The 24,017-nt window shown below is 48.7% G+C and overlaps 1 protein-coding gene and 1 long non-coding RNA gene across 2 annotated transcripts in view; both read right to left on the reverse strand.

The window, feature by feature from the left end:
• Positions 1 to 1,555: 1,555 nt before the first annotated feature.
• LOC115413019 (uncharacterized) lies at positions 1,556 to 17,632 on the reverse strand. The gene is made up of 3 exons (XR_003934415.1): positions 17,158 to 17,632; positions 14,902 to 14,907; positions 1,556 to 1,566 (listed from the first exon to the last, which is right to left on the reverse strand). It is a non-coding gene; the product is annotated as an uncharacterized LOC115413019 (long non-coding RNA).
• Positions 17,633 to 19,201: 1,569 nt separating this feature from the next.
• igfbp5b (insulin-like growth factor binding protein 5b) overlaps positions 19,202 to 24,017 on the reverse strand; it is a 50,985-nt gene continuing 46,169 nt past the window's right edge. Inside the window, exon 4 of the mRNA XM_030125736.1 lies at positions 19,202 to 19,924. Within this exon, the coding sequence (XP_029981596.1) occupies positions 19,784 to 19,924 (141 nt within the window). The 3' untranslated portion in view covers positions 19,202 to 19,783. The remainder of the gene's footprint in view (positions 19,925 to 24,017) is intronic.

Below are 24,017 nucleotides of genomic sequence, written 5' to 3' on the forward strand. Positions count from 1 at the left end.
GAACAAACCGGGTCAGGAACGAACAGACAGGCAGACGAACAGGTTCAGAGAAACGCTGGTAGGTAATCACAACACAAGGAAGGAATACGAACTGGCACAGGACAGGGGAAAACACAGGGCTTAAATACACAGAAGGGAGGGAAGACAATGAGACACAGGTGGAACAAATCAAGGTGGAGACAGGTAATCAACACAGGTGAAACAATCAGGGAGAGGAAGCAAAGACAGCAGACATGACACAAGAGGAGGATTAACAAAATTAAACAGGAAATGACACACGAGACAGACAAAACATACAAGAGTCCAGGTACTGATATGACAGTACCCCCCCCCCCCCCCCCTTAGGGGACGGCTCCAGACGGCCCAGGAACCTCCGGATGGCACTGATGGAAGTCCCTGATGAGGTCCGGGTCCAAAATGAAGGACGCCGGTACCCAGGAACGTTCCTCCGGACCGTAGCCCTCCCAGTCCACCAGATACTGGAAGCCGCGACCACGGCGACAAGCCGCCAGGAGTCGACGAACGGCGTATCCTGGTCCTCCATCGACGATCCGGGGTGGTGGTGGGGGCTGGGTGGGGGGTACCAGTCCGCTCTCCTTTACAGGTTTGACCTGGCTGACGTGGAACGTGGGGTGGATTTTCATGGTCCTAGGCAGCTTTAAACGGACAGACACAGGGTTAATGACCTTAGAGACAGGAAATGGTCCCACAAACCTGGGGGCCAGCTTACGGCTTTCCACCCTCAGAGGCAGATGGCGCGTGGAAAGCCACACCCACTGGTCTCGCTGGTAGGCCGGTGCTGGGGTTCTGCGGCGGTCAGCCATGGTCTTGTAGTAACCGGTCGATCTTAACAGGGCCTTTCTGGCCCGCAACCAGGTCCTCCTACAGCGGCGGATGAGGGCTTGGGCCGAAGGAACGCTGACCTCCCTCTCAGAAGAGGAGAACAGGGGTGGCTGATATCCGTAAACCACATGGAACGGAGAGAGTCCTGAGGAGGCGCAGGGAAGGGTGTTGTGTGCGACCTCCACCCACATGAGCTGGCGACTCCAGGACGCCGGATTGTGAGAGGCCAGAATCCGCAGGCCGGCCTCCAGCACCTAGTTGACCCACTCCGTCTGGCCGTTGGTCTGGGGATGATAACCAGAGGACAGACTAACAGAAGCCCCAATGAGGGCGCAAAAGGCTCGCCAGAAGCGGGCAACAAACTGAGGTCCTCTATCAGAAACCACATCTCTGGGAAACCCATGGAGTCTACAGACATTGTACAGGACCGCCTCCGCCGTCTCCTTAGCGGAGGGGAGTTTGGGCATCGCCACAAAATGGGCCATCTTAGAGAATCTATCTACTATAGTGAGTACAGTAGTGTTACCATCAGAGGATGGGAGACCAGTTACAAAGTCCAGAGAGATGGCCGACCAGGGTCTCTTGGGGACCGGCAGGGGGCGTAACAGGCCCGCGGGTGCTGCATGCGAAGTCTTGCATGACGCACAGGTAGGACATGCCGCCACATATTCAGCGACCTCTTTTTCCATATTAGGCCTCCAGAAACGTTGCTTGATGACGAAACTGGTGCGCTGAACCCCTGGGTGGCACATCATCCTGGAGGTATGAGCCCAGTGAATCACCTGAGAACGGACACACACAGGGACAAACAACCGACCAGGCGGTACCCCCACCGGCACATCACAGTCCTTAAGAGCATCAGAAACAGTTTTCTCAATAGACCAATGAAAAGCCCCCACCACACAGGAATCCGGTAAAATAGTGACAGGTTCAGAGACAGATTTAGCAAGGGGAAAATCTCCTGGACAGAGTGTCCGGTTTGCCGTTCTTAGAGCCCGGCCGATAGGAAAGGGAAAAGTTAAACCGGGTAAAAAAAAAGAGCCCACCTGGCCTGTCGAGAGTTCAGCCGTTTAGCTGACCGCAGATACTCCAAGTTTTTATGATCGGTCCACACCAAAAACGGAATCTCCGTTCCCTCCAGCCAGTGTCTCCACTCCTCCAGCGCCACCTTGATGGCCAGCAACTCCTGGTTACCGATGTCATAGTTGCTCTCCGGTTTAGATAATCTCCGTGACAGAAAGGCACAGGGGTGAAGCCTGCCATAACTCGGTGACCTCTGGGAAATGACAGCCCCCACCCCCACATCAGAGGCATCAACCTCAACCACAAACTGCAAAGCAGGGTCAGGAACGGACAGGATGGGAGCCGTAGTGAAAGCCCTCTTAAGACGGATAAACGCCTCCTCCGCCTCAGGGCTCCACCTGAAAGTAGTCTTGGGAGAGGTGAGGGCATGTAAAGGGGCAGCAACATTGCTGAAACCCCGAATAAATTTGCGGTAGAAATTGGCGAAACCTAGGAATCTTTGTACCTCCTTACGAGAAGCAGGGGTCGGCCAATCCCTCACCGCACTGATCTTGTCCGGGTCCATCTGGACGCTTCCTTCACTGATGATGAAGCCAAGGAAGGACACCGATGTCTGATGGAACTCGCACTTCTCAGCTTTAACATAAAGCTGGTTTTGCAGGAGTTTATGTAGAACCTGTCGAACGTGCTGGACATGTGTCTCTTCATCTGGGGAAAAAATTAAGATGTCGTCCAGATATACAAAAACAAACTGATTCAACATGTCTCGGAGGACATCATTAACCAAAGCCTGAAAAACGGCAGGAGCATTAGTCAGGCCAAAAGGCATCACCAAATACTCATAGTGACCGCTAGGGGTGTTAAAAGCGGTCTTCCACTCATCCCCATCCCTAATTCTAACCAGGTGATAGGCGTTTCTAAGGTCTAATTTGGTGAAGATTCGAGCTCCATGTAAAAGCTCGAATGCCGATGACATCAGAGGAAGTGGATAACGGTTACAAATAGTAATATCATTGAGACCCCTATAGTCAATACAGGGCCTCAGGGTCTTGTCTTTCTTATCCACAAAAAAGAACCCCGCCCCCGCCGGGGATGAGGAAGGCCGAATTAGACCTGCTGCTATAGACTCGTCAATGTATTTCTGCATAGCAGCAGTCTCAGGACCAGACAGAGAATATAACCACCCCCTAGGGGGACAGGAGCCAGGGCGAAGGTCTATTGCACAGTCATAGGGTCTGTGCGGGGGTAAAGAGGTAGCTCGGGATTTACTGAATACCTGCTTTAGATCGTGATAGTGTACAGGCACCTTATTCAGAGCAGGAAAATCCGTCACTTCTTCAGAGACCACCTGAACCGGAGCCACCGAAGCTGAATCAGCTGGGGACAAAAAATCAGAGTCATTGTGTCCAACACCACAAGAAAAACAGTCTTTACCCCAGGACCGGATCTCCCCCGTACTCCAGTCCAGCTGGGGATTGTGGCGCTGGAGCCAAGGGAAACCCAGGATGAGCGGGTGAGCCGCAGAGTGATAAATGTGGAAAGGAAGAGCCTCCGTATGTCCGTCAGCAAAACGGACGGTCACAGGTTGGGTCTGATGGGTAATCCTGCAGATGATATGGTCATCCAATGCACGTGCCTCTAGTGGCCGCTCGAGAGAAGACAGGGAGAGTCCCAGCTTAAGGGCGAGTTGATCGTCCATCAGATTGGCGTCCGAGCCGGAGTCTATCAGTACCGGATGCTGTAAAGACAGAGATTCAGAGCAGAGGCAGACCAGGGGAAGCTGACGGGACAGGCTAGACATACACACAGTCCGACTAAGCAGCTTATCCTCACCTGGAGCGGACTTTCTTTTATTAGGACAGGTTTTCACACGATGACCCTCCTGACCACAGTAGAGACAGAGACCCGCCGCCAGCCGGCGCCGATGTTCCTCCGCTGAAAGCCGAGTGCGACCTAACTGCATGGCCTCCCCTCTTGCGCCGTCATCAGCCTCGGCCGCCGGTAGAGGGAGATGGGGAGATGATGAACTGGCAGCCGGTCGCTCATCTGCGGGTTCAGCCTGCCATACCGACACCTGGACCGAGGTGTGGATGGCCGCAAACGATGAGCTCCTCCAGCGTCCTCAGCTCCTGCCGGAGAGCCATTTCCCGGCCGATGGTGCGATTAAGGCCCGACTGAAAAGCACTGATTAAAGATAGTTCGTTCCACCCTGCCTCGACAGCCAGTGAACGGAACCGACTCACATATCGCCTGATAGACATACTTCCTTGTCTTAATCTCATAAGCTGTTGGCCCGCCTGCTGACCCCGTACTGGGTGATCGTACACACGTTTTAATTCAGAGCATAAACTGTGAAAAGAGCGTGTAACTGGAGAATCACTCTCAAACAGAGCGTTGAAATAGCTTTAAGGGGGACCTTCCAGTAAACTAGCAACATAAGCTATCTTAGCTGTGTCACCAGAAAAACGGCGAGGCTGAGCCTCAAAAATCAGCTGGAGCTGGGTGAAAAAATTTCTACAAGTATCTGGATCACCAACATACTTATTAGGCGGGGGAATGTTAGGTTCATCGGCGGAATGAACCGAAGAAGCCGCAGCCACTGGTTCGACAGGGAGAGTAGGCTCCGGGGCCCGGGTGTTGGAAATCTGGGACATCTGGACCGATAATTGGTTCATCTTGTCCATGAGGGAGTGTAGCACTTGCTCGTGCCCCCCCAACCGTTGCCCCTGTGAGCGAATGGCCTCCCTGACCTGGTCTAGGTTGGCTGGGTCCATGTTTGGCCAGTTCGTACTGTTAGAACCAGAGACACAAGACTTGGACCCAAATGCACAACCCACAGACAGGAATAAAGTTAATGAGTGTTTATTAAACACGGACAGAATTAACAGTTCACAAAAAGGTTTCTTTAAAGAATCCTCGCAGGTTAGACAGTGTGAATTCGTCATGACGTCCGAATCCAGTAAGGGGAGCTCTCTGCCCGGGTCGGGAGCACACGAGTGGAACCCGACTAAAAACAAGCAGAGAAATGTCAGGGGACAGACCAGGTCATACACAGGAGATCCAAAAAACAGGCAACGGTACATGGGGGAAAAGCAAAAGCACTAACTGTGAGTCCGGGCAAAAGGTCAAAAACCAGTGTAGCAGAATCAGGCAGAGGTACCGATGGGGATCAGGCAGGCTCAGAAAATGAGGAACAAACCGGGTCAGGAACGAACAGACAGGCAGACGAACAGGTTCAGAGAAACGCTGGTAGGTAAACACAACACAAGGAAGGAATACGAACTGGCACAGGACAGGGGAAAACACAGGGCTTAAATACACAGAAGGGAGGGAAGACAATGAGACACAGGTGGAACAAATCAGGGTGGAGACAGGTAATCAACACAGGTGAAACAATCAGGGAGAGGAAGCAAAGACAGCAGACATGACACAAGAGGAGGATTAACAAAATAAAACAGGAAATGACACACAAGACAGACTAAACATACAAGAGTCCAGGTACTGATATGACAGGGCCCAGAACCAGCTGATCCAAAGGGTCTAAAACTAGGGCCCAGAACCTGCTGATCCAAAGGCTCCAAAACTAGGGCCCAGAACCAGCTGATCCAAATGGTCTAAAACTAGGGCCCAGAACCAGCTGATCCAAAGGGTCCAAAACTAGGGCCCAGAACCAGCTGATCCAAAGGGTCTAAAACTAGGACCAGAACCAGCTGATCCAAAGGGTCTAAAACTAGGGCCCAGAACCAGCTGATCCAAAGGGTCTAAAACTAGGGCCCAGAACCAGCTGATCCAAAGGCTCCAAAACTAGGACCAGAACCAGCTGATCCAAAGGGTCTAAAACTAGGGCCCAGAACCAGCTGATCCAAAGGGTCTAAAACTAGGGCCCAGAACCAGCTGATCCAAAGGGTCTAAAACTAGGGCCCAGAACCAGCTGATCCAAAGGGTCTAAAACTAGGGCCCAGAACCAGCTGATCCAAAGGTCATTTCCAGTAGACCGTGGACTGACCCCAGTGAATCTATGCAGGATCTACTGGGACTGAGCAGATTTACTGAGTCTAGTTCAGATCCAGTCCTTTATCCAACACAGATACTACTGCTGTGGACCAGCAGGGCACCACTGCATTCTGGGAAATTAGCAGATTTACACCACCTGGTTTAAATTAACACATTATTCTGGTAATATTATGGCTTTAGTGTCAGAATATGACGACTATAATCTCATAAACAAATGACATTTTTGTTAAATTATGAGTTTTTTTATAACTACGACTTTATTCTCAGAACATTGTGATTCTTTTTGTATTCAACTTTATTCTCATAAAATTCCAGGTTTTATCTCCATATTTTCTGACTTTCTTCTGGTAGTGCCCAGTGTTTTTCTTTTCTTCTGTGGTCCTAATACTCTGTCGTAGCTTTATTCTCCAGTTCCCCTGTATTTGAAAAACTAGGTTGTCCTCAGTTTCAGTTCGTTTACTAATCATGTAGGAGCACAAGGTTCACAATCACAAAATGAAGACAAAAACCAGGAAAGATCTGATCATGAAACCAAGAGCTGCACTAAGAAGGAGCGTTAGCCAAAACAACAGGTCATTTCAGGTCTGATTGGAGCCAAAAATACAGCATCAGTGAATGTTAGCTGACACCAAACAGGATCCACAGATCTAGGTTTGGTTTCCTGGATTTGTGGATCCATCTCCTTCTCTTTTCTTTGTCTTTGGGTGTCTGTAAACGATAGCTCCCACTGCTTTAAGAACCTGAAAATACAATCAACCAACAACAGCTCTGCCCCATTTGGATTCAATGTTGTTCTTCAGTTTAGACAGGACTGAAGACAACGCTGTCACTCATCTGCCTCTGTCTGACACTCAGTGGGCGGAGCCACAGTGACTTCTGCTAGCGCTGATGTCATGTGCAGACCCTCTATTCTTTTTTTGTGTGCCTTTAACTGACAGGAGGGGTGGCCCTGCAGATGCTGGGAGGGCCTTTAGCTGACAGGAGTAGCCCCCCCCTCGCAGCATCTGCAGGGTTTGAAGGGTTAACCTCCGTCCTTCAGAAGGGGCGTAGGTGCGTGAGCCTACGTTCATGCAGCACCACGGGTCTAATTATGTCATAAAAGGGACATCAGGTCTTTGAAGTCCTAAGTGCAGTTGTCAGTTTCTTTGAACCCAAACAGTAATTGTCATGTTTGCTGCCTCACAAATCAAATCTTCTACATGTTTCCTCCTCCACGGCCTCCCTACTACATGCACGCACACATGCACAAATACCACACCAACCTTTACGACGGCCTTGATCTGCTGCTGTAGATGAACTCAGGCCCTTCATCAGACCCCCCCCCCCCCACACACACACACACACACACATCTGGAGCTAGTCTCAGGCCTCAGGTCCCCAGGGCAGGGCTGGTGGCCTCCAGAAGAAAAGGCCCACTGTCACATCCTGGAGAGCATGTGGAACAAAGCCCCCCCCCATCAGAGGTGGAACCATCCAGACCTCCTCAGTCCTGTATCTGTGTTCGACACTGACGGACCCTGTGTTTTTAAGGCCTTCTGAACCAGGGTTTAACAGACGCAGGAAGAGTCCACACATTCTGTCCTCCAGCTGAAGCACAGACACGAACTCTGCTCAGAGTACAAGTTCTGATGGAAGGTCTTTACTGTAGAAGAAGAGAAAAAATATCAAAGTATCCCCATAAAATAAAACAGGGCCTTCTGATGTGTCACCAACAGAACTGGAAACATGATGCCTTTTCTTTTCTATCTGTTGAGTTTGGATGTGTCCAAAAGTCTGGTGTCGACCACACAGGTCATTTTGGTGGAACACCAACTCCAGAAGGTTCAGTTCCAATTTAGGTTGTTGGTGGGTCCTTGGTGGGTCCTTGGTGGGTTGTTGGTGGGTCCTTGGTGGGTTGTTGGTGGGTCGTTGGTGGGTTGTTGGTGGGTCGTTGGTGGGTCCTTGGTGGGTCCTTGGTGGGTTGTTGGTGGGTCCTTGGTGGGTTGTTGGTGGGTCGTTGGTGGGTTGTTGGTGGGTTGTTGGTGGGTCCTTGGTGGGTCCTTGGTGGGTCCTTGGTGGGTTGTTGGTGGGTCCTTGGTGGGTCGTTGGTGGGTCCTTGGTGGGTTGTTGGTGGGTCCTTGGTGGGTTGTTGGTGGGTCCTTGGTGGGTTGTTGGTGTGTTGTTGGTGGGACGTTAGTGGGTTATTCGTTGGTGGGCCTACATCCAGCCATTCGCAGGTCTGTGTAGGAGCAAATGTAGGAACCACTGGCCCGTGAGCACTAAGGTCTAGTGGCCCCTCAACCACCAACTCACACTGAATACACATGTGAAGGGGTTTGGGGGGCCCTCCCCCAAGAAAAAATTGAAAATTATAGCACCTAATGTGCCTTTTCATGCAATTTTTAGTAGTAGTTTTCATGCAATCCACTTTTCCGAACCCGCATCCGCCCGTACCTGCGTATATTAGACCCCCAACCCGACCCGACCCCTGATTAAACCCCTTGTCTCCTCACTAACTCCCTTTGAAGGACTTCACTTTGGCTAAAACATGTTATCATTGAATGTTTAATCTGTGCTGCTCTGTGCCGTCTGTGGGCGGATGGAAACAGGTGAAACCAGTCACATCACATGATCATCATCATTAAATGTCCTGACAATTATTTTCATCCATGAATCTTCTTTCATTTTTTCACTTCCTTGCCCGCTACCTGCCCACATGTTGTTTACTTTGACCCGTGCCTGTACCCACCCAAATTCTTTTTTTTTCTAGACCCGTCCTTGCGTGGGGGTACCTGTTGGGTACCCGACCCAGTGCAGGACTCTGATGCACACACAGCAGCTCGATAGGTCAGCTTCAGGCTGTCAAAGGACTTCTTTACCGCTCGTCATATATTTGAATGTGCATGAACATAACATCGAAAAACAAACCCTGTCGTCTGAATCCGGTGGCAGTCGCCTGTCCACCTGCAGGACGTCTGCACCGCTCTTCTGCTGCTTGTCTTCCATTTGTACCGGCGTCACCACGTACAGTTGGCTATTCTGAAGTTGTTGGCTCTGAAACAGTTTGTCTCCACAAGACCCGCCCCCTCTCTACTACTGATTAGCTAGTGGTCATAATTGGACTTCTTGGGAGTGAAAGCCATTGGTTGAAAAAGTGGAAGGTTTATCAAAGCCCAGGTTTAGGGTTGGGTCTTTTAAGGGTTAAGAAACACTCAAAATAAAAACAAAACTCACCAGAATGCTTAAATGAATACATAACTTTATTTAAATAAAATGCTTTGTCATAACAAAACAGACAAAGGTTAAAAGAGTACATAAATTACAAGTTGAATAAATATTACAGTGATATTCACTTTAATAATTTGAGATTTTTTGTCTTTTTTTTTTTTTTTAAATCTTATTTGTCATCCGTCATTCCAAATACTGACCATTTGAATCCCCACTCTCATAAGCCAGTGAACACCACATTCTGAAGCTAACGGTACTGTGTCATTGTGAAGCTAACGGTACTGTGTCATTGTGAAGCTAATGGTACTGTGTCATTGTGAAGCCAACAGTACTGTGTCATTGTGAAGCTAACAGTACTGTGTCGTTCTGAAGCTAACAGTACTGTGTCATTCTGAAGCTAATGGTACTGTGTCATTGTGAAGCTAACAGTACTGTGTGGTTCTACCTACAGTGTGTTATTATGTATTCAGACTAAACTGGTCCTGTCACTGTTCTACTGAAAGATGAGTTCAAAGACAGTAGGAATCTGGGAAACCTGAGGAAGTCACTACATGCAAACAGCTGCGCAATTCAGTTAGTGACACAAATGGAACAAAAGACATGTATACATTTCTAAACCTCAAAAAAACAAACTAATAACTGGGATTTAGTAGGCCTGTTTTTGGTCCCAGATACAAAATATTCCATCGTCAGTGTTGGGCGTGTGGTTGCAGTTTTGGGTTCCCCAGACTTCCACAACTCCTGATTCCAGTGGAACTGAGGCTGCGTTCAGACTAAAGGGAAAGGGGTCCAAATGGGACCTGGATCTGATCTGGGACAGACAGTCTAAACAGCACTAATCTGACCCAGACCACTTTCATATGTGGCTCAGTTATTACATTTGCAAATATATATATTTTACCAGGACAATAACGTAATAACATTATTATTATTATTATTATTATTATTATTATTATTATTATTATTATTTATTCATTTTCTGAACCCGCTTTATCCTCACTAGGGTCACGGGGGTCGCTTGGAGCCTATCCCAGGTACATAGGGGCGAAGGCGGGGTTCACCCTGGACACTTCGCCAGTTCATCGCAGGGCTGAACATATAGAGACAAACAATCACTCTCACATTCACACCTATGGGCAATTTAGATTAACCAATTAACCTATTATTATTATTATTATTATTATTATTATTATTATAACATTATTATTAGTTATAATGTTATTGGCCAAAAGTTATTACGTTATCGGTTCAAGACTTTTATTACGTTGTTGGCCTATTACATTTTAAAGTTGGCAAATTTATTACACCATTGGCCGTTATTACGTCATTGGCTGTTCTTACGTTATCAGCTTCTACGGCGTGTTGTCTGAACGTAGCCTCAGTGTCTCTATCCTGTAGCTAACCCTAACCTGAACTGATCCGGTCTGTGATGAACGTTAGCCTTATGAACCCGGTCCACGGCGCTCACTCTTTCTGTTTGTGTCACTTTAAGTCCATTTTCCCCCATAAAACATGACCTTATTGGCGGTCCCAGGCGTGGGCCGAACACGGCCCTTGTCCACAAATAATACCTCGAAGCATCACCTTCAAAGGTCAAAGGTCAGCACAGTGAACTTCATGATGCTACGTGTTAGGATGTTTGTCGTGTGTCAATATCAAGAGTGAGTTGTTAAAATACAGTAAGTGCAAGATGCATCGTCTTGAAAAGGGAACGTGGGGATTTGGTGTTGAAAGGGTTAAAGGAGGGGAAGGCGCTTCGATCGTAGAGTAAATTCACAACCAGGGGCTGTTTTAGACGCATATGTGGAAGGGCAGGACTGACAGACCCTGAAGCGTCAGCCTTTCCTTCGCTGTCAGTCACATACGAAGGCCAAACCCAAGAAAAAGCAGGTGCCTGATGCCGCCTTTACACTACGAGGAACCGGCTCGACTCGACTCGACTCCACTATAGTACCAGCTCCTATTCCAGACCGTTTCCACTCTGGTACCAGCTCCTATTCCAGACCGTTTCCACTCTGGTACCAGCTCCTATTCCAGACCGTTTCCACTCTGGTACCAGGTCCTATTCCAGACCGTTTCCACTCTGGTACCAGCTCCTATTCCAGACCGTTTCCACTCTGGTACCAGCTCCTATTCCAGACCGTTTCCACTCTGGTACCAGGTCCTATTCCAGACCGTTTCCACTCTGGTACCAGGTCCTATTCCAGACCGGTTCCACTCTGGTACCAGGTCCTATTTCAGACCCTTTCCACTCTGGTACCAGGTCCTATTCCAGACCGTTTCCACTCTGGTACCAGGTCCTATTCCAGACCGTTTCCACTCTGGTACCAGGTCCTATTCCAGACCGGTTCCACTCTGGTACCAGGTCCTATTTCAGACCCTTTCCACTCTGGTACCAGGTCCTATTCCAGACCGGTTCCACTCTGGTACCAGGTCCTATTCCAGACCCTTTCCACTCTGGTACCAGGTCCTATTCCAGACCGGTTCCACTCTGGTACCAGGTCCTATTCCAGACCCTTTCCACTGTGGTACCAGGTCCTATTCCAGACCGTTTCCACTCTGGTACCAGGTCCTATTCCTGACCCTTTCCACTGTGGTACCAGGTCCTTTTCCAGACCCTTTCCACTCTGGTACCAGGTCCTTTTCCAGACCCTTTCCACTCTGGTACCAGGTCCTATTCCAGACCGTTTCCACTCTGGTACCAGGTCCTATTCCAGACCGTTTCCACTCTGGTACCAGGTTCTATTCCAGACCGTTTCCACTCTGGTACTAGGTCCTATTCCAGACCCTTTCCACTCTGGTACCAGGTCCTATTCCAGACCGTTTCCACTCTGGTACCAGGTCCTATTCCAGACCTTTTCCACTCTGGTACCAGGTCCTATTCCAGACCCTTTCCACTCTGGTACCAGGTCCTATTCCAGACCCTTTCCACTCTGGTACCAGGTCCTATTCCAGACCGTTTCCACTCTGGTACCAGGTCCTATTCAAGACCTTTTCCACTCTGGTACCAGGTCCTATTCCAGACCCTGTCCACTCTGGTACCAGGTCCTATTCCAGACCCTTTCCACTCTGGTACCAGGTCCTATTTCAGACCCTTTCCACTCTGGTACCAGGTCCTATTCCAGACCGGTTCCACTCTGGTACCAGGTCCTATTCCAGACCCTTTCCACTCTGGTACCAGGTCCTATTCCAGACCGGTTCCACTCTGGTACCAGGTCCTATTCCAGACCCTTTCCACTGTGGTACCAGGTCCTATTCCAGACCGTTTCCACTCTGGTACCAGGTCCTATTCCTGACCCTTTCCACTGTGGTACCAGGTCCTTTTCCAGACCCTTTCCACTCTGGTACCAGGTCCTATTCCAGACCGTTTCCACTCTGATACCAGGTCCTATTCCAGACCGTTTCCACTCTGGTACCAGGTTCTATTCCAGACCGTTTCCACTCTGGTACTAGGTCCTATTCCAGACCCTTTCCACTCTGGCACCAGGTCCTATTCCAGACCCTTTCCACTCTGGTACCAGGTCCTATTCCAGACCGTTTCCACTCTGGTACCAGGTCCTATTCCAGACCTTTTCCACTCTGGTACCAGGTCCTATTCCAGACCCCTTCCACTCTGGTACCAGGTCCTATTCCAGACCCTTTCCATTCCAGACCCTCCCTCTTTCCAGTCCCTGGTCGTCATAGCGATGCGGTGCGTTCCTTCTGTGTGCTCTGCTCACAGTTGCTGATAAACTCACTGGTTGCCTGTTGTCTGGTCAAACTCCTGCTGAATGTTTGCGTCTGAACCTCCTGGACAAACCATGGTGTAGTTTTACAGACTGTCATCATGTGGATTCACCTACTGACAGATTTACTGGAAACTTCTGCATCTGGTTTTGTAGAAGGGCGGGGCACAGAGACAACTCTCTAGTATCTGGTCCCCAGTCCTGGAACCTCAGCTGAGGTGATAGCAAAAAACTAGTACCAGGTACCAGATTCCAGGCCCTTTTTCGTAACTGAAACGCAAAAAGGCCGAGTCGAGTCGAGCTAATACCATGTAGTGGAAACGCAGCATTAGTTTGTTAGTCCAAGAAAGTGGGTCATTGAAGCTCCTGCAGTTACCCATAAGCCCCAGGGGTGCACTGTTACACTACAGGTTACACTAGAAGGCAGATTTGCTTTGAAGGCGTTTTCAGACTGGGTATCCGAGTACGTATCCAAGTACGTATCCGAGTACGTTGGACCCCAAAGTCCATTTCCATATGCGAGTACTGTACCCGAGTCCAACTGAGAAGGTGGTTCTGGGTGGATGAGTGGATTCAAGTACGGAATGATGCAGTGTGAAAGCGATCTGTACCCGAGACCGGAAGTGACCTTATCACCACCAGACCATAGACGGTACCCTACTCCAATGTTCTAATAGTTTTGGATTTTTCATTCTAGTTTAGTTTTATTTAGTTTGGACTTTTTTTTCTCTAATTCAGTTCGTTTAAATTCATTTTTTAGAGCAAGTTTGATAGTTTTTAGTAGTTTTAATTTTTTTCTAAATGCATAGTTGTAGTTCAGTTGTAGTTCAGTTGTAGTTTAGTTGTAGTTCAGTTGTAGTTCAGTTGTAGTTCAGTTGTAGTTCAGTTGTAGTTTAGTTGTAGTTCAGTTGTAGTTCAGTTGTAGTTCAGTTGTAGTTCAGTTGTAGTTCAGTGGTCTCTTTTCTCTTCTTCTCTGTGCTCCTATTCAAATCAATCCCAGACAGGACTCTGCTGCTTTAGTCTCCATGTTTCCAGGTAGAGTGGGGACCAGAAGACGACTGGAAACCACAGTGAACACAAGTGACGGAGCAAAAAGTGTCGGATGGCGCCCCTAGCTAAAACTGCTAGAGCGAAATACATCACTTTTGAATCAATCCGACATTGACAAAGACGAAAACGAAGGGAATTTTATCCATAATTTTTATCCATTTTAGTTAGTTTTTGAAACACACAATACAGTTTCAGTTACAGTTTTTATTTCAGTTAACAAAAATGTTTTTTCAGTTCTAGTTTTGGTCATTTCGTTAGTTTTCATTAACGATTATATCCTTGCCCTACTCCGCCAGGGCCTCCAACAGGAGAACAGATAGAACAGGGTTACTGCCATTGTAGACAAATGAACAGAACAGTCGTAAAGGTTTGTCTTCTGCGTTTGTCGGATAGCGACAGAATTCCTTCCACAGCACCACCGACCGTTTGGACTCTGGAACACCTGCTCGTTCTCAGGCACTGGCTGCAGTACACGCTTGTGAACGCAACATCTGCAGGAAAGGTGGGATCGTATCCAGGTAGAGCACGGATCCGGATACCCCATCTGAAAACGGCCTCAGTTTCTGACACCATTCGGAAGACTCTCTTAAACCTTCTCTGAATGTGGTGGTGAAGTGATGTTTGTGCTGGAGGCGGAGTCAAACCAATGGAATCTGGTACAATCCACTGAACACTAGCATTCAAGGACTCAAAGAGGAGGTGAAGCGTGTCCTCTTCATAGAAATCATCATCCTTATCCAACGCCTGCACCTTCAACCCCCCCCCCCCCCCCCCCCCCCCCCCAGGCCCTGAAGGAGGCTCCTCCCACATGAACCTCCTCCTCCTCCTCCCATCTCTAACCACAGAAACCTGACTTCCAGTCTCCTTTAACCCACTGCTAATCTTATGCTGCGTTTCCACTATGTGGAACCGGGTTGACTCCACTCCACTCTGGTACCAGGTCCTACTCTGGACCATTTCCACTCTGGTACCAGGTCCTATTCTGGACCATTTCCACTCTGGTACCAGGTCCTAATCTGGACCATTTCCACTCTGGTACCAGGTCCTATTCCAGACTGTTTCCATTCCAGGATACTACCCACTTTACAGTACCTGGTCGTCATAGCGATGTGGTGTGTTACTTCTACTCGTCTGCTCAGAGTTGCTGATAAACTCATTCATTGCGTGTTGTCTCGTAAAACTCCTGCTGAATTTTTACGTCGGCCACCAAAGACTGAACCTCCTGACTGACTGGTGTAGTTTTACAGTTTACTGTCATCATGTGGATTCACCTACTGACACATTCACTGTCAACTTCTGCATCTGTTTTTGTAAAAGGGCGGGGCACAGAGATGACTCTGACCAATCAGTGGTCTGCAGTGTTTACACGTCACCTTTTAGTATCTGGTCCCCAGTCCTGGAACCTCGGTGGAGGTGATACCAAAAAACTAGTACCAGGTACCAGATTCCAAAAAACTAGGACCAGGTACCAGATTCCAAAAAACTAGTACCAGGTACCAGATTCCAAAAAACTAGGACCAGGTACCAGATTCCAAAAAACTAGTACCAGGTACCAGATTCCAGATCCTTTTCATAATGGAAATGCAAAAAGGATGAGTCGAGTTGAGTCGATACCACGATAGTGGAAACGTGGCAATAGACAGAGGTAAGAACAAGGCTAGGGTGACTTTCTTCCATCTCCATCAGTGCAGACACAGTCCTGGACGTGCCCCCCCCCAAGACTCCCCCCGGACCCCCCTGGACCCTTATCCTCCTCCGTCTGTGGTCAGTTCAGACTGTCATCAGGCTTAACCACTGACTCCAACACAAACATACACAAACCCTCCCCACTGAACTTTTACTGAGAATCAAGCCCAGACATCCTGACGCTCAGAACCAGTACTGTCCCATTAGAATGTCAGAACCAGTGCTGTCCCATTAGAATGTCAGAACCAGTACTGTCCCATTAGGATGTCAGAACCCTTACTGTCCCATTAGGATGTCAGAACCAGTACTGTCCCATTAGAATGTCAGAACCAGTACTGTCCCATTAGAATGTCAGAACCAGTACTGTCCCATTAGAATGTCAGAACCAGTACTGTCCCATTAGAATGTCAGAACCAGTACTGTCCCATTAGGATGTCAGAACCAGTACTGTCCCATTAGGATGTCAGAACCAGTACTGTCCCATTAGAATGTCAGAACCCTTACTGTCCCATTAGGATGTCAGAACCAGTACTGTCCCATTAGGATGTCAGAACCCTTACTGTCCCATTAGAATGTCAGAACCAGTACTGTCCCATTAGGATGTCAGAACCAGTACTGTCCCATTAGGATGTCAGAACCCTTACTGTCCCATTAGGATGTCAGAACTGGTACCGTCCCATTAGGACGTCCACGTCATGGTCACATGACTGTTTGTTTGATTGTATCTGCATGTGGGAAGGCACAAAAACTTTCACACAGATAGTCCCATCCTGTTCCTGCTGATCCTCGTCCTCTCAGGTGAGGAACAGCAGGATGCTAAACGTATAAATGGACGTATGAACACAGGAACAGCGTCTTTGACCTGGATTCAGATGATTCAGGCTCATTTTCAGGACCATTTCAGAACCTGTTAATAATTCTTACTGGCTCAAATATTTTTTCCACACACTCAAATTGTCATCATAATTTGCTTCTACAGGAAAAACAACATTCAATAACTCAATTTAAAAGTAATGGAGTACACGGTGGTTACATTGTAGAAGCGGTACTGAGGGAAAACTGCAGGATAAACGAACATGGCTCAGAAGTGGGCGGTCTTTACTTCACTGAAGGCAAAGGAAACAACACAAAACTACACTTCACGCAAATTAATCCGAGAGGCAAGTACGCCTGACTGGAAAAAAAAGGGTGAAGCTCTGAAACTCCAAATGTCAAAGTCAAACCTGAGGCTGAAAACTCTGAGGCCCAATCCCAAGTCACCCCTTGACCCCTCCCCCTCCATTTTGCGCATTCCTGTGAATGGGTAGGGGTGTCCCGATTCTCGATGAGTCGGGGGGTGGGGGAGGGGCTGTTTCACCCTCCAAACGGAGATGTTTCAGGACCCCCCTCCAAACACAGGGGTCTGAAAAATGTCCCATAACTCAGTTCCACTCATGGGTCAGATGGAGGCAAACACAAAGACCAAAGAAACACACTAATGGACCTGTGATAGATCGCATTTCTGCGGTTTGTCTGGAATGTCGCAAAAAAGACAATTACATCTGCTGACGACATGGAGAATTCTGTCCCAAACAAAGTTAGAACATCTGTTTATAGTGACATCGATGACTGGAAGGGTTGGACAATTTCAGAGGAGAATGTTTACACCACTACCCCTTAGAACTGGGGTTAAAGGGGGAGGGGCAAGTGTCGGGGACAGTACCTCTGGATTGGCAGACCGGGATGGTGGTCCCCTTTTTTAAGAAGGGGGACTGGAGGATGTGCTCCAACCACAGGGGGATCCCACTCCTCAGCCTCCCGGGGAAAGTCTATTCCAGGTACTGGAGAGGAGGATCCGACCGATAGTCGAACCTCGGATCCAGGAGGAACAATGCGGTTTTCGTCCCGGTCACAGAACACTGGACCAGCTCTATACCCTCCATCAGGTGCTCAAGCGTTCATGGGAGTTCGCTCAACCGATCCAAATGTGTTTTGTGGATCTGGAGAAGGCGTTGGACCGTGTCCCTCGTGGTATCCTGTGGGGGGTGCTTCGGGAGTATGGGGTCCGGGGCCCTCTGCTAAGGGCAGTCCGGTCCTTGTATGACCGAAGCAGGAGCCTGGTTCGCATTGGGGGCAGTAAGTCAGACCTGTTCCAGGTGCGTGCTGGTCTCCGGCAGGGCTGCCCTTTGTCACCGGTTCTGTTCATAATTTTTATGGACAGAATTTCTAGGCGCAGCCAGGGGCCGGAGGGGGTCCGGTTTGGGGACCACAGGATTTCATCTGTGCTTTTTGCAGATGACGTTGTCCTGTTGGCCACATGGAACCTGGACCTTCAGTGTGCCCTGGGGCGGTTTGGACTGGGATGAGGATCAGCACCTCCAAATCTGAGGCCATGGTTCTCAACCGGAAAAAGGTGGTCTGTCCTCTCCGGGTCGGTGGAGAGTCTTTGGTCCAAGTGGAGGAGTTCCAGTATCTGGATCTGGTTCACGAATGAGGGAAGGATGGAGGTTCAGATTGACAGGTGGATGGGTGGAGGTTCAGATTGACAGGTGGATGGGTGGAGGTTCAGACTGACAGGTGGGTGGGTGCAGCGTCTGCAGTGCTTGTATGGGTCTGTTGTGGTTCAGAAGGAGCTGAGCCTAAAGGAGAAGCTCTGGATTTACCATCAGTCTATGTTCAGACCCTCACCTGTGGTCCTGAGCTGTGGGTCAGGACCCAAAGGACCAGATCCAGGACCCAAAGGACCAGATCCAGGATACAAACGGTCCAAATGAGTTTCCTCCGTAGGGTGGGTGGGTCCACCCTTAGGGATAGGGGGAGGAGCTCAGTCACCAGGGGCGGAGCTCAGAGTAGAGCCGCTGCTCCTCCACATCCAGAGGAACCAGCTGAGGTGGATCAGACAGCTGGTCCAGATCCTTCTGGACTCCTCCCTGGGGAGGTGTTCTGGGCATGACCCACCAGGAGGAGGAGTCTGAGGGAAGACCTAGGACACACTGGAGAGACTATGTCTGTGGACTGGACTGGGAACACCTGGGGTCCCTCCAGAAGAGCTGGAGGAGGAGTCTGAGGAGAGGGAGGAGTCTGGGGAGAGGGAGGAGTCTGAGGAGAGGGAAGTCTGGGCATCCCTGCTTAGGCTGTTGCCCCTGTGACCCCACCCCAGATAAGAGGAAGAGAATGGATGGATGGACAAGTGTAAGGGCCAAGGGGGAGGGGTGAGAATGTGAACTGGGATTGGGCCTTCCTCTGTTTCTTTTGCCCAGTAGGGTGTGGCCTGTCCATGCTCTGTGTTGCCCCCCCCCCCCCGCCCCCCCCATGGCAGTGTGTGTTTAAATAGGCACATTTGGCGTTTCAGGCTCAGCTCCATTTGTCCAGAGCCTCCACTGTCTGTTTTAAAGGTTCCAAAGCTGAGAGTCCACAAACGTACTGAGCATATGTAATAGAGAATAAGGCCCGCCCCCAAGACCGAGCACCAGCAACACTATAAACCAAATCAAATAAAAAAGGACATTCTTTAGTAGTAGGCTGACTGTCGGACACATTCACCACATTCACACTCGACACACTCATCTACACACACATTATTTAGTCAGTTTACACATCGAAGCCAGTTCCCATAGTCATAAGTGCTCTGACAGAACCACAGACTGTTACAGTATATCCCTATCTCCTGTTAATTTTTTTTTCTTTTGGAAAACAGACAAAAAAACCCAAAACAAAACAAAAATGTGAAAATCATCCTTTCCAGAGTGCCATCAGATTCCACAGCCTCACACAGATCATGTGCCTTATATATATATATATATATATATATATATATATATATATAGAGAGAGAGAGAGAGAGAGAGAGAGAGAGAGAGATAGAGAGAGAGAGAGAGAGAGAGAGAGAGACAGAGAATGGATTTGTGTTAGTTTTACAGAATACAAAGTGTCGCAGTAAAAGCCCCGCCTCCATCGTTTACATATTTTCATGGATCTGCAGTCGGACCTGGATTGTACATGAGTACTGGTCCAGGGACTGAAGTCTTCTGGGAGTTTTTTCCCCTCATTCGTTAACGGAAAATGACAGAAAATCATCTGGTGTCTTTTTTCTTCAGCCTGTTGCTTTCGTTTTGGATTTTTTATCCTTTTTTTCAATTAGAAAAAGTTGTCATGCTGTGAACAGAGGGGGTGGAGCTTACAGATGTGATTCAGGGCCCTGGGTCACATGGTGGTAAAGGGGTGGGAGGGGCCGAGGAGGGCCGGCCCCTCCCCTTTTCACTCGTTGTTGTTGTTGTTGTTGCTCTCCAGGTCTTTACACTGGATGTCCCCTCCGCTGTAGTCTGTCCCCGGCAGCTGGACGCCGTACTTGTCCACGCACCAGCAGATCCCCCGTTTACGGCCACGGCTGGGTTTACACTGAAGGACAGAAAACACAGGGTCAAAGGTCATAGGTCAAAGTTTGAGGAGGTGTGGCTGATGATGACTACATCCTGTAACACTGACGACAGTAGTGGAATATTACCAGTGTTGGGGATAATGGCGTTAAAAATAACGGCCTTAGTAACGCCGTTATTGTTTTCCAATAACGGGTAATCTAATGAATTAGTATTTGAAATGTTACAACACCGTTACTGTTACCGGCAGTGAAATGTGACGCGTTACTGTAGATCAGTTTCATGTCACGTATGCATACATTAAGTCTTGCTGTACACGCATCTTGGAGGCAGAAGTCACACCGAGTTTGTAGCGTGTTAAAGGAAAATGTGGTGGAATAAACGCCGTACCTATGGATGGACCTGCTAAACTGCTGTTAAAGGATGGACCCGCTAAACTGCTGTTAAAGGATGGACCTGCTAAACTGCTGTTAAAGGATGGACCTGCTAAACTCCTGTTAAAGGATGGACCTGCTAAACTCCTGTTAAAGGATGGACCTGCTAAACTCCTGTTAAAGGATGGACCCGCTAAACTGCTGTTAAAGGATGGACCCGCTAAACTCCTGTTAAAGGATGGACCTGCTAAACTGCTGTTAAAGGATGGACCCGCTAAACTGCTGTTAAAGGATGGACCCGCTAAACTGCTGTTAAAGGATGGACCTGCTAAACTCCTGTTAAAGGATGGACCTGCTAAACTCCTGTTAAAGGATGGACCTGCTAAACTCCTGTTAAAGGATGGACCCGCTAAACTGCTGTTAAAGGATGGACCCGCTAAACTCCTGTTAAAGGATGGACCTACTAAACTGCTGTTAAAGGATGGACCTGCTAAACTGCTGTTAAAGGATGGACCCGCTAAACTCCTGTTAAAGGATGGACCTGCTAAACTCCTGTTAAAGGATGGACCCGCTAAACTCCTGTTAAAGGATGGACCCGCTAAACTCCTGTTAAAGGATGTACCTGCTAAACTGCTGTTAAAGGATGGACCCGCTAAACTCCTGTTAAAGGATGTACCCGCTAAACTGCTGTTAAAGGATGGACCCGCTAAACTCCTGTTAAAGGATGGACCCGCTAAACTGCAGTTAAAGGATGGACCCGCTAAACTCCTGTTAAAGGATGGACCCGCTAAACTCCTGTTAAAGGATGGACCCGCTAAACTCCTGTGTGTCGTTTATTCCTTCTCTTTCACCAGTATCAGTTCTACATACAGACCGCTGGGTTCCACTGGTGTCAGTGGTGGTTCTGTTCTGCCCACTGCTGCTTAGAGTTATTATCGCGGTTAGCCTAGCTTCTCAATATAGTTTGCCTAGCTTCTCAGTATGGTTAGCCTAGCTTCTAAGTATAGTTAGCCTAGCTTCTCAGTACAGTTAGCCTAGCTTCTCAGTATAGTTAGCCTAGCTTCTCAGTATAGTTAGCCTGTGTGCCTGTTGCCTTAGCGGTGTGTAAAAACAGAATAGTCCTCATGTGGTCCGGTGCTGCAGACCCTTTAAACCTCCAGGAGGACTTCCCCTGGACTATCACCTACAGACAGTGGTTGTGGATCTACCTGCTCCCTTTGAGTTTCCTCAGCTGGGTGAGGCAGATGGAAGTGGGCGGAGCTACGGCGGGCGACACCGCTGAGTTCAGCTGGAGCCGGTGACAATACTGCCCCCCCGTCTGTGCCGGTCTGCTTTAACTATGGGACAGCCTTCTACATGAGGTCCAGTCACATGATGAAGATGGGAGGGGCTTTAGGACACAGACAGTTCATGGAGCGTTTACAGTGAACAGATCGGCTCGTTCACCAGTTCAGAGCCGGCTGGCGCTGGGAACACTGGTTTGACCTCCCAGTTGAACACATCACTGTTGGTAGTGAACAGTGAACCTCATCTGTGCACAGCTGTTCTCTGTCCTGACTCATCCAGCTACCAGAGGTGTGATGTTCGCCGATGAGTCGTGTCTTTTGAGCGGCTCTTTTAAGTGAATGATAAGAACCGATTCATTGTGAGCCGTTTGTTTACAAGTCGTTCTTCTATTCAAATTACCACCACTGCCTTCATGCTTCACCTGCGTGTCCATGAGTCTGAGTTGTCCACGCCCCCTTCACCTGAACAGCTAATAACATCTATGAGTTTGAGTTGAACCAGCACAACACAGGCACCTGAATGCAGCTAAGGGGAGGAGTTCTCAGATGATTTAGGGGAGGAGTTCTCAGTGCCAGTCTGACTGGATCAGGAGGAGCGACTGAAAACAGTGCAGATGTGGATTAACTGGAGGAGCATCTGCTTCTGTAAATGCACATCTGCACTGATGAGGTGGAAAAGACGGACCCCGGTGGACCCCAGCCTGGCCCCGGTGGACCCCAGCCTGGCCCTGGTGGACCCCATCCTCCCCACAGTCCTGGTCTTCAGTCCCTGTCTGCTGTTCTACTCAATAACTGACTGTGAAACACGCTCAGAAATCAATTTTCTTTTACATATTTGAAGGTTTTTCAAAAATGTAGCGCAATAATTATGTTCCCTGGTAACTACCGTAAATTCCAAACTATAGACTGCACCTGAATATAAGCCGCAGACCCTAATTTTAGAAAGAAAATCAATTTTGTACACGTATAAGCCGCACCGGTTTATAAGCCGCAGGTGTCCACCAGTGGTGATTTCTTACAGACTGACAGAGAAGCCCGGCTTCCCCTATCATTACCAAAATTAAATGGTTAAATCTGTTTGGTTGTGTTGACATTTCATTGACTACACATGTGTTCAAACACGTTCATCTCACAGACGAGTTGGTTCAGAATCAGCTTTATCACAAATCATCAGACTCCATGTTGTTCACTTCTCGTACATTCCCGTTGCGCTGTTTCTTCATACGATCTGTGGTCAGTGCATTTCCTGTTGAAGCCTGGCTTCTATGGGAGTCTATGGGACCCAGTGGAACCTGTTTTTTCATTGCATCAAAACTGGACGGTAATTGGATGAAGGTTTTCTTTGAGTTCAAATGAAATTCTTCCCTGTGTGTAAATGGGTCTGATATGTGTGAGCTTGCTGTCATATCTATAGGTTGATTCGTTGTTAATATGATGATTAAAAAACAAAAGACTAAAAACGAGGCAATAAAATGATAGTAATAAAAGTACATTTTCTCTTTCTTTTTTTTTGTCGGTGGACTTATTGGGGTTTCCTTTGGATTCGTGCCGATACGGGATTGACTTGCTTTTGCGCCGGCTGTGGATTCACGGACTTAAAATTACTTGAAAGACACTTGAAAGTGAACAAATGTTTGTTTTTCGTTAGAGTAGGACTTTTAATTTATTTTTAAAATATAAAGATCTCTGTAACATCGCGTGGCGGTCAGGGACAGTACCTCTGGATTGGCAGACTGGGATGGTGGTCCCCTTTTTAAGAAAGGGGACCGGAGGATGTGCTCCAACTACAGGGGGATCACACTCCTCAGCCTCCCGGGGAAAGACTATTCCAGGTACTGGAGAGGAGGATCCGACCGATAGTCGAACCTCGGATCCAGGAGGAACAATGCGGTTTCATCCTGGTCGTGGAACGCTGGACCAGCTCTATACTCTCCATCGGGTGCTCGAGGGTTCATGGGAGTTCGCCCGACCAGTCCACATGTGTTTTGTGGATCTGGAGAAGGCGTTCGACCGTGTCCCTCATGGTATCCTGTGGGGGGTGCTTTGGGAGTATGGGGTCCGGGGCCCTTTGCTAAGGGCAGTCCGGTCCTTGTACGACCAAAGCAGGAGCCTGGTTCGCATTGCCGGCAGTAAGTCAGACCTGTTCCAGGTCATGTTGGTCTCCGGCAGGGCTGCCCTTTGTCACCGGTTCTGTTCATAATTTTTATGGATAGAATTTCTAGGTGCAGCCAGGGGCCGGAGGGGGTCCGGTTTGGGGACCACAGGATTTCATCTCTGCTTTTCGCAGATGACGTTGTCCTGTTGGCCTCATCGAACCTGGACCTTCAGCGTGTCCTGGGGCGGTTTGCAGCCGAGTGTGAAGCGAGCGGGATGAGGATCAGCACCTCCAAATCCGAGGCCATGGTTCTCGACCGGAAAAAGGTGGTCTGCCCTCTCCGGGTCGGTGGGGAGTCTT

The sequence above is a fragment of the Sphaeramia orbicularis genome, chromosome 21 (genome assembly GCF_902148855.1).
Source record: "Sphaeramia orbicularis chromosome 21, fSphaOr1.1, whole genome shotgun sequence".
Classification (NCBI taxonomy): domain Eukaryota; kingdom Metazoa; phylum Chordata; class Actinopteri; order Kurtiformes; family Apogonidae; genus Sphaeramia; species Sphaeramia orbicularis.